The 9,302-nt window shown below is 44.2% G+C and overlaps 1 protein-coding gene across 2 annotated transcripts in view; it reads left to right on the top strand.

Annotated features, from left to right (window-relative positions):
• Positions 1–561: 561 nt before the first annotated feature.
• The window catches only part of ENTPD4 (ectonucleoside triphosphate diphosphohydrolase 4), a 30,312-nt gene continuing 21,571 nt past the window's right edge, over positions 562–9,302 (top strand). For both annotated transcript variants that reach the window (XM_016141532.2, XM_016141531.2), the window contains exons 1-4: positions 562–716; positions 6,227–6,322; positions 8,105–8,302; positions 8,813–9,018. In XM_016141532.2, coding sequence (XP_015997018.2) covers positions 6,315–6,322; positions 8,105–8,302; positions 8,813–9,018 — 412 coding nt within the window. In that variant the 5' untranslated portion in view covers positions 562–716; positions 6,227–6,314. The remainder of the gene's footprint in view (positions 717–6,226; positions 6,323–8,104; positions 8,303–8,812; positions 9,019–9,302) is intronic.

The raw sequence follows: 9,302 nt of genomic DNA, 5'->3' as shown, positions 1-9,302 counted from the left end.
TCAGGAACCGGCGCTGTTTACCTTACTAGTTCTCATAACCGGTGAGTGGGTTCGGGGCCCTCTGTCTCCACCAGAATAAGCGCCGATGTATGCAACTTTTGGCAAGGAAGAAATCCTCGCTCTTACTCATAATGTGGACTTTAATAGATTCACTGAGAGTTTGACCCTTAGTTTCCCAATCTGTAAAATAGGGATGAATACTGGCAAAGTAAAAATATCAAGAATCGAGCAAAAAGGCATAGTGCTTGCGTTCCTAAGGATTATTTTCCATAATCCTTAGGAACACAAAGGGAAGATAAACTGCGGTGTCATAAGCCCATTGCAGTTGGCTGACAACCAGACAGGCTAGGACGGGCGGTCATCAAGCCACTTCTGTGATATCACTCTCACTTTTGGCACTCACCGCCCAGACGGGGGCCCGCGCGGTTTTGCGGAACGGCTCTGCACTGGACGACAGTCACCGGGCGCAGGCCCCGCCCCGGACGCAGGCCCCGCCCCGGACGCAGGCCCCGCCCCGCGGCGTGCGCGCTCCCGGCGCGGCAGTGACGCAACGCGGGCGAGCACGGGAGGCGGCGCGGCTCCCAGGCAGCAGCGGAGCCCTCGGAGAGCCGCGTCCGCCTTGCCGCTGCCACCTCGCCGGGGTGGCCATAATGTGCTCCGCTGGCGGCTCCCCGCTCCTGGGAGCCGTAACTGCCGCATCGGGCGCTGCGGAGCAGGTGAGTCGGCTTTCCCGGAGTGGACGGGGGGAGAGAGGGCTGCCGGAGCGGCTAGCCGTTCGGAAACGGTTGGAGCCTGGGGCCCGGCGGGGCGGCGAGGGCCGCGGACGAGCCCCCTGCCCGCGAGCCTCCCCGCACCTGCCCGCGGTCTCCCCCGAGTCCGTGCCGCCCCCTCGGTCGGGCCGCGCGGCCACATCCGGGCGCCGCGGCTGTCAGTGCCCGTGACCCTGGGCGGCAGGTGCTCTCCCCCAGCCCCTGGCCCCAGAAGCCCGGCAGTCGTGCTGTCGCGCCGGCTCCGGTGACCACGCTGGGTTTTCCTTTTCACACGTAGTGTGGACGAATCTAACCCACCCTGGAGAGGCACCTGACCCGAGAGAAGGGATGTTGCACCGGGGACCCGATATGTCTCACCTGCCGCCTTATTGTGACATTTGCACGCTCAGCATCATTTTTCCTTTGCTCAGCTTTTGCTAAATTCCATGTTTTAGATTTCCCCTTGCAGAAGTGGACCTAATTGTGTGATTAAGTCATGGTGAGGACAGTATTTCTCAGGCTTGAGTAATGAATGCGTGGACACCTTTTTAAAGGGGACAGCTCTCTCTTTCTCTGCAGTGTGTCCCACAACCCAGTCAGGTGAACATGGGAGCAGAGCATTTTCAGAGGACATTTATCACTATTAGGAAAGAACTGCTTTGCAATTCGGCAACTTCTGTCCTAGAAGATAAATTAGAGGTTATTAATTCGAAATTAGTGACTCAAATCCCTAGTTTAATTTCACATTGCAGTCTTTACAGTGTTTTGCTTTGTGTAATGGAAATAGCTAATTTTCCAGCGTGGGCGAGGCCTAAGAGTGTCATCCTCTTTGTATTACCTTATATTTGCTGTTATTTTGTCTTTATGTCAGGTTTGTTCATTGTTTGACACATTAGCAGAATTACAAAATGGAATGCTAATTTGTATGAGTAGTTTATTTCTGTGTTGATGTTAACATTGATTTATCACTTGTATTTGTTGCATATAGAACCTATGGTTTACATTCTTCTAGCCCTAGTAGGGCTACATGATCTCAACCTTTGTGTATATAGTCTGGAACAGCAGTCCTCAACCTCTTTGGCACCAGGGACTGGTCCTGCTATGAGAATCTAATGCCTGATGATCTGAGGCGGAGCTGAGGCGGTGATGCTAGTGCTGGGGAGCAGATGCAGATACAGATGAAGCTTTGCTCGCCTCCTCCCCATCAGCCTACAGTTGGGTACCAGTCTGCAGCTTGGGGTTTGGGGAACCAGTTGGGGAACCCTGGTCTAGAAAGAAGAAACAAAAATGAAAATGCATCTGAGGATGTATATATTTATTTATATTATATGTATATTTATATTATATATATATTCAGCAGGGTTTTTTTTATGAATAAAGAGAAGATTCAGTGTGAGGAAACATTGGAAAGTATAACAGGTTAAATCTTGGCAAAGAAAAATATTGACCTGTGCCTTCAAAGAAGTATAATATTGAGAGCAGGATATTTTAGAGGAAGTGACATTGGTGAAGGCCTAATGCAAGAATGAGAACAGCTTGTGTGAGAGGGAAGAAATCCACCTCACTCGAGCAAAAAGATGTTGTCCGGGGTGAGGAAAAACATGTAAGTGAAATAAGATGGGGTCAGTTGATGGATGGAGGTTTCAGATAGCACAGAGGGAAGTTGGTGTTGACTCATAGGCTCCAGAAGACTTGTGCTGGTCATATTTTGAAGCTAGTGTTTTTTACAAAGAGGTCTTTCTGAAGAGTGTTGTTTGCAGTGGAGGCAGAAGGTGGGTGACCTGCCTAGAGATCTGTCTTAAGGTAGTAATGTTTGCTGTGGTCATTTTAGACGTGTGGACTCTTTAAGGAAGAATTGCTAGGACCTGATGCATGACATATCAACACACGAGTGAGAATGGAAGTTAGGAACCAGATGACCCCAGTCAATGGTGATAGCCCTCTTAGACCTGGAAGATTTGGAAGATGGCTTTAGTTTGTGTCCAAGGTTGTGATCACATACGTAGACTAAATGAGTTTGCGGCTTCAGCAACCTCAGGATGTGGAACTGGAACTTGAAGACAGTCAGAGCTGCAGATTTGGAAAAATGTAGAGATGATGCAGAAAACATGTGACCAGAAAAAGATCGTTTAAAACAGGGACCAGAATTTTGCAAATGAATAGTGAGGGTTAGGAAGAGGTTTCAGTAGGACTTGATATTGAAAACATAAAAATTTAAATTTAAAAAGAAATATTGAAGAGAATGTAGATCATAATTGCAACTCCATGCACTCTTCTTAAAGAATGAATCAAGTGTGTCGATATCTTTTTCCCACGGCCAAGTGCCGCGCAGCATCCTTCACTTTGGCCTCCCGCTCTCACAGATGGCTGTTTCTTTAAAAATTCTGCTTAAGCGCTGGTGGACTTTGATTTTTCAAGGTTTTCTTGTAAACTTTGATATTCATGTCATTCTTTTTTGAAGCATCCTTCATGTCATTTTACCTTTTCTTAGCTCAGAGGTCTAGCTCGTCCAGAGTCTCATTTGTCGATAATTCTGCTTGTGTGCGATTTGAGAATTTGCTGCTGTTTTTCATTTTACTTTGCACTTGATTTGTATTGTTTTCACTGGTTTTCTCAGGACTGTCAGTGAGAGACTAACTGACAAAGACGTTGACCCATGACCCGATGGGCTTTACTAAAGAATGTTCAACAGAGGAGGGCCCCACGAGCTGAAATCATGAGTTAATGCATCTTTCTGATGATAGGTCTAACACAATTTAAGCCTTTTAAAAATGTGGCAGTTTTATGTACTATTACTTAGAGTTTGCCCCCCTAAACTCTGATGCCAAGATTCTTAGCTGCAAATACAATTGGAGTTTACATTTAAGTTCAGATTACCATTCTGTTGACTGCTAGGTAGTATTTAGCTAGACTTTCGTCCTACATAAAAGTGATTACTTCAGCAATTTATAAACTGTCCTATTTTCTCTGTGTCTTTAAACACGAGTTTTGTAACTTACAAAAAAAAATCTATCTTATCAAAATCCTCACATATCTCAAAAAAAAAAAAAAAAAGTCCCAAAACCAACACCAGATTAACAGTTACTGAGTTTGCTGCGATCATTCTAGCAGTGCATCCTCTTTTAAAATGTATTCTCTGCTCTTCCCCATCCAAAGTCTGCCTCCCGCCTCCAGGAATCTTCCTGTTAACCAGCCTTCACTGTGCGCGTCTATGAACTCTTAGAGTCCAGATAATCGGGCATTTCCTTTTGTTATGCTAGTGATTATTTCCCGGGTATTAGTATTTTCTCTGTAATCAGTCTTCAAACTCTTTGAAATCTGGATTCAGGTTTGTTACTCCTCTGCGCCCTTAGTATCATTTCATAGTAGTCAGCACTGAGTCATTAAAGGCCTTCCCCCACCCCCTGCCTACCCAAGGCCCTTGACTTTAAGCTGTTAACTTAGTTCAGCTGTCACATAATTATCGATTTTTTTGAATGTTCAGGTTGGAATTCCTATGTCATGAAGAGTGTTTAAGAGAGGCTTTCTTCATATATTCAGAAGAGGATTTGATGCTGGAAACTGGGGATAGTAGCCAAAGGTTGCTTGTTAAAAATAGTTCTGTTGTTTCTCCTGATGACAAAATTAATATATGCCCTTTAAGAAATGTAGGCATGCCTAAGGAAGAAAATGAAGATGATCCATTATGTCACTACTCAGAAATAACTAACCTTTGTTAACATTTTGGCTTCTCTCCTTCCATTTCCCCCGCTCAACTCATGCTATAGTTTGTTTTGTTTTCCACTTACTATATCATGGACATGGACACCTTTCCAAGTCAATAAATATAGTTCAGAATCATTAGCTTTAATAGTCACATCGTATTCCATTGCATAAGTGGACTGTGTTTAATTTAACCCACCCCCTGTAATGGACATAGTTTAGTAACAATTTTTTGCTCTTATATACAATACTGTGATGAACATTTTCCTACAGATTTTAGTGAATTTACCCTATTTTTCTAAGAATTTCTGGAATTATGACAAGTTGAGCATGTTAAAAATTTTCATACCTCTTCCGCACATGCCTCCAGAAGGGTAGAGTCTCCCCAGCGGTGTTCATGACCTTTTTCCAAACTCCACTGTTAGCAAATTGTTGTCAGCCTTTAATCTCTGCCCATCCGATGGTGTGAAGTCTTGATTTTCTTTATATGACTGTAAATACTACTGAAGTTATTTTTATCAACCATTTGTATTTCTTATTTCATTAATTTCCAATTATCCTTGTTCATTTTTCTGTTCTCTTACATATTTGTTTTATAAACTTTTTTTTTACGTAGGGATATTTACCTTTTGTCATGTATGCTACAAGTAATTTTCCCAAGCCGTGTATATTTGGGAAGAGATTTTTTTGAACATTCAGAAGTCTTAAACTCATGTCTGTACGTATGTTTTTTCATTTATGGCTTGAGACATTGATGTCATCATAGAAAAGCCTTACCCATTCCAAGATTATGTAAATACTTACCTACATTTTCATCTTATATTTTTATGGATATTTTTAATATTTAAATCTTTGAGCCATTGAAATTCTAATAAAGGTGTAATGTGGCAATCTCATTATATTCAAATACTAAAAGGTAGCTTCTTTATAAAAACACTGTTGAAATTCATTGAAACACCTAGGTGATTGGCATATTTTTCCTTTTTGCTTAAACTTTTAAATCACAAATATTGTTTGTCCTAAGTTTTGGGAAAATGGTACGATGTAGACACCACATTAAAAACTGAACTAATTAAAGTGTTTTCTCCCCCTCGTCAGGTGGGCATTACGAATACTTCGTATGTGTGTGTTTTCCCGTGTACTGCGTTATAAATCCTCTAAAGGCTAGATCCATGTCTGGTCCATCTTTGTATCTCCCGTGCCCAGCTGTCCATGAGACAAACAGTGGTTACTTATGACTTGTGTGTCAGGTACTGTTCCCTGGGGAAACAGAAGAATGAGCGGTTGTCTCTGCCACCGAGGGGCATGCCATGTGATGAGAAAATCAACCACGAGTCTGAAGTGTAGCCCGCTAACGTGATGAGCAGATATTCTGGGGATACGAGGACTGGGGAAGTCCTCACAGAGGGATCGTGCGTGACTTGTGTCGTGAGGATTACCTTGGAAGGCCAACAGGTGGATCCAAAAGGGAGTCGTCCTACAAATGCAGAGGAATGCGGAACATTTCAGTGACTTGCAGCTTGTGTTAGGATGGCTGGGGCATGGGGTGCACATCTGTCTAGTCTGACTGTCAGGGGGAAGACTAGGAAGTTAGACAGGGACTAGATCAGTGCTGGTGCAGGAGCTACATGCTCAAAATAAACCCTTTAACAACTTCAGTGCAAGGATCATGGACCGGATCATACGTGCTTGGATTTAAACACAGAGTTAATAAAGAACGTGGACATTTTCTTAGATTATGCCATCTTTGTGATTTTTCTCGCTTCCTGGAACAGGAGGGCTCCAGCTCCGGGAGGACCCCGTTGTTTCTGTGATGGTGCGCGAGGACTGGCTAGAACATTGCTTTATCTCCGACTCGTCAGCATGGGGAGGTGAGTGACGTGCCTGACCACTGGACTGTGAAACCCAAGGTCTCGGCACCACAAAAACACATCTCGAGAGGAACAAAAATCTGACACCCAAGGGAAAAGGGTTCAGAGTTGTGCTGCATTTCTGACACCTTTGTTCCTCCAGGGCCCCAGGGGGTGCCTGTGCAGAAGGAGAGTGATAAAGCCAGGCAGATTCTACAGGAATTGGTGTAGTTTACCATTAAGAGCGTGCGTGCCGGAATCTGCGAGGGGCTGTACTAAGCGCAGGATGACCATCTCCGAGCCTCAGAGGTGTGGGGAGGGGGTGATGAATTCCATGGACAGGCCCAAGAACCCACAACGGAAGCTAGAACCTACAGGTGGGAAATTCCTTTGGGTTGGCAGGATACCTTCCCATCCGGTGAGATGTTTTAGTCCATGAAACACTCTTTAAAGGAAAGACTGTAGAAATGAACTGTAAAATAATAAAATTTGTCCTAAAGGCAGCAAGATATTTTTCAAGGCCTAGTAATAGTTTTGTCATTTCTAACAGAAACTGAGAAGAAACATTTGTATTTGCAAAAATGTCTCAGGAATATTTCTAAAAGCACAGGACATGCAAAATTCATTTATTGAGTTTGTTATGGGGGTATTGTTAAAGACACTATCTTCTCAATCATCAGGGAGAAATTTGCCTTGGAATCCAGCAGTAGGAAAATCTTATTCCTCCTGAGCTGTTTACAGTCACGTGCTGCTTATCAAGGGGGGTATGAAATGCATCATTAGGCAATTTGTCGTGCGAACATCAGAGCGCACTTACACAAACCTGGGTGCCATGGCCTACTCCACATGCAGGCCATGTGGAATAGCTTGCTGCTTTGGCCTACAAACCTGCACAACATGCTACTGTACAAGAATCACGAGGTCGATTCAAGCACAAGAGACAGCGATGAGATCGAGAGATGAGATAAACACAAGACGTTTGAGAGTGCCACCAAGATAACACGACGGCTTTATAGCAAACTGTGTTTTATAAATAGAAAGACCGCACTCTGAAATAACAATAAAAGGCATAGTCTGGTAAATTCAGAAACCAGCAGCAGTCATTGGTTATCATTATCAAGTATTAGGCACTGTACATAATTGCATGAGCTCTACTTCCATGCGACTGGCGGTGCGCCAGGTTTGTTTACACCAGCATCGCCACGAACACGTAAGTAAAGCGTTGCATTCCGATGGTACGACGTCGCTAGGCAACAGGATTTTTTCAGCTTCATTATAATCTCACGAGACCACCATCGTGTACGTGGTCTGGTGTTGACCGAAACTTCATGATGCAATGCGTGACTGTGTTTCTAATCTAGTGGACAAGGTGTGGCCCACTAGGATGGTCAGCTACCTTTGAGGCCTGCCTTATTATGCACATTTCGATGTGCTAAATTGTCTTTTGGTTTCCTCATCTTTAAAACCGATTTCATGATAGATTTAAATATTTATTGAACTTATTCTTGGAAGCTGTCTCTAATTCTTCCCCCCCCCCCCCCGGAAACAAAGCAGGGTACAAATAAAAATCTATATAGTACTCTCAAGAAAGAGGGGAAACACAAAAGTATCCTAACCATCAGGGCTTAATTTTCATTCACATAGTTTAATAATAATGGGTTATGTAGCAAAAGAGCCATGTGGAAGGTGCTGACATACAGGGGCCTCCTGGCAGGGGATGGGGCAGCTCAAACTCAAGGTCTCTAGGCGACGGGAGGCCTCTTTGGAGCAGGTTGCTTTAAAATCTGTTTTTCACAATTTCAGGATCGGCCTCTCCTGTCTTTTTCCTGCTTCCTGGCATTTTAGCATCTCTCCAGTGGGGTGTCCTCGGATTCTGAATACCAATTTACGCCAAATTATTGTTATTAGCATTCTAGCTGCTGCTGTTTCACTTTTATACTTTTCGGTTGTCATAATCCGAAATAAATATGGGCGCCTATCCAGAGACAAGAAATTTCAAAGGTAAGTAGAAAAGCATTTGTTTTCTAGATGGGATGCCACAACCTTCATTTTGTGGCTTCAAGACTTTAGCATTAGATTGGAATTTAAGGTTCCCGTGGCTGTAGGAAACGGATGTTATACGGAATACAGAATGGCATGAAAAATTAAACTGTTATAAACTGTTTAATCATTAACCACCAAATTCACATAATAAGTGGATTTGAACATAAGCTTCTCCTGTGATATCTTCTAAGCTGATTTTTCAGTTAAGAAATTGTTTTGCTTTTCAGAACATGTTTCAACTTCTCTTAAGGAATAATGAGTGCATATCTGATTTCGATTATCTTTATCACTATCACTCGTTCTGTTTTCTTTTGACTCTAATCATCTGGCAGTTGTAAAAGTGCTGTAGCAGTGCTTCTGCACATCTTAGAAATCACCGACTTGGTATTTGTTTATTGTGCTTGCTCTGTTAGGTTCGGGATGATATCATGCTCTGTCTCAATAAAAGTGTGTGTTTTTCCGAACAAGGTACTTGGCACGAGTTACTGACATCGAAGCTACAGACACCAATAACCCCAATGTGAACTATGGTATCGTGGTGGACTGTGGTAGCAGCGGGTCTCGGATATTTGTCTACTGCTGGCCCAGGCATAACGGCAATCCCCACGACCTGTTGGACATCAGACAAATGAGGGATAAAAACCGAAAGCCAGTGGTTATGAAAATAAAACCCGGTACGTAAGTGACAGACCCCTGACCGCCCACCAGGGCCTGGCCTTTCACCCCCCGCCGCGTCTGTCACGCGGGGCCCTGTGCTTCCCGCACGGTCCCCCCCGCCCCCGGCCCCGTCCCGAGCTCGCACGAGGGCCCGCCTGGTCCCCTTGTTTCTCCTTCTTTTCTCCTTCCTGTCCGCCCCCGTCAGGCGACTGGCGCCGTCCTAAAATGTCCAGGCACCATGTCTCGTGTCTCCTGCAACACTGTTCACGGTGTCTGGGCGGGTGTCTGCCAGGCGGCAAGG

The sequence above is a fragment of the Rousettus aegyptiacus genome, unplaced genomic scaffold, assembly GCF_014176215.1.
Source record: "Rousettus aegyptiacus isolate mRouAeg1 unplaced genomic scaffold, mRouAeg1.p scaffold_m13_p_16, whole genome shotgun sequence".
NCBI classification, from domain to species: Eukaryota; Metazoa; Chordata; class Mammalia; order Chiroptera; family Pteropodidae; genus Rousettus; species Rousettus aegyptiacus.
This window is presented reverse-complemented; position numbering and strand designations above follow the sequence as displayed.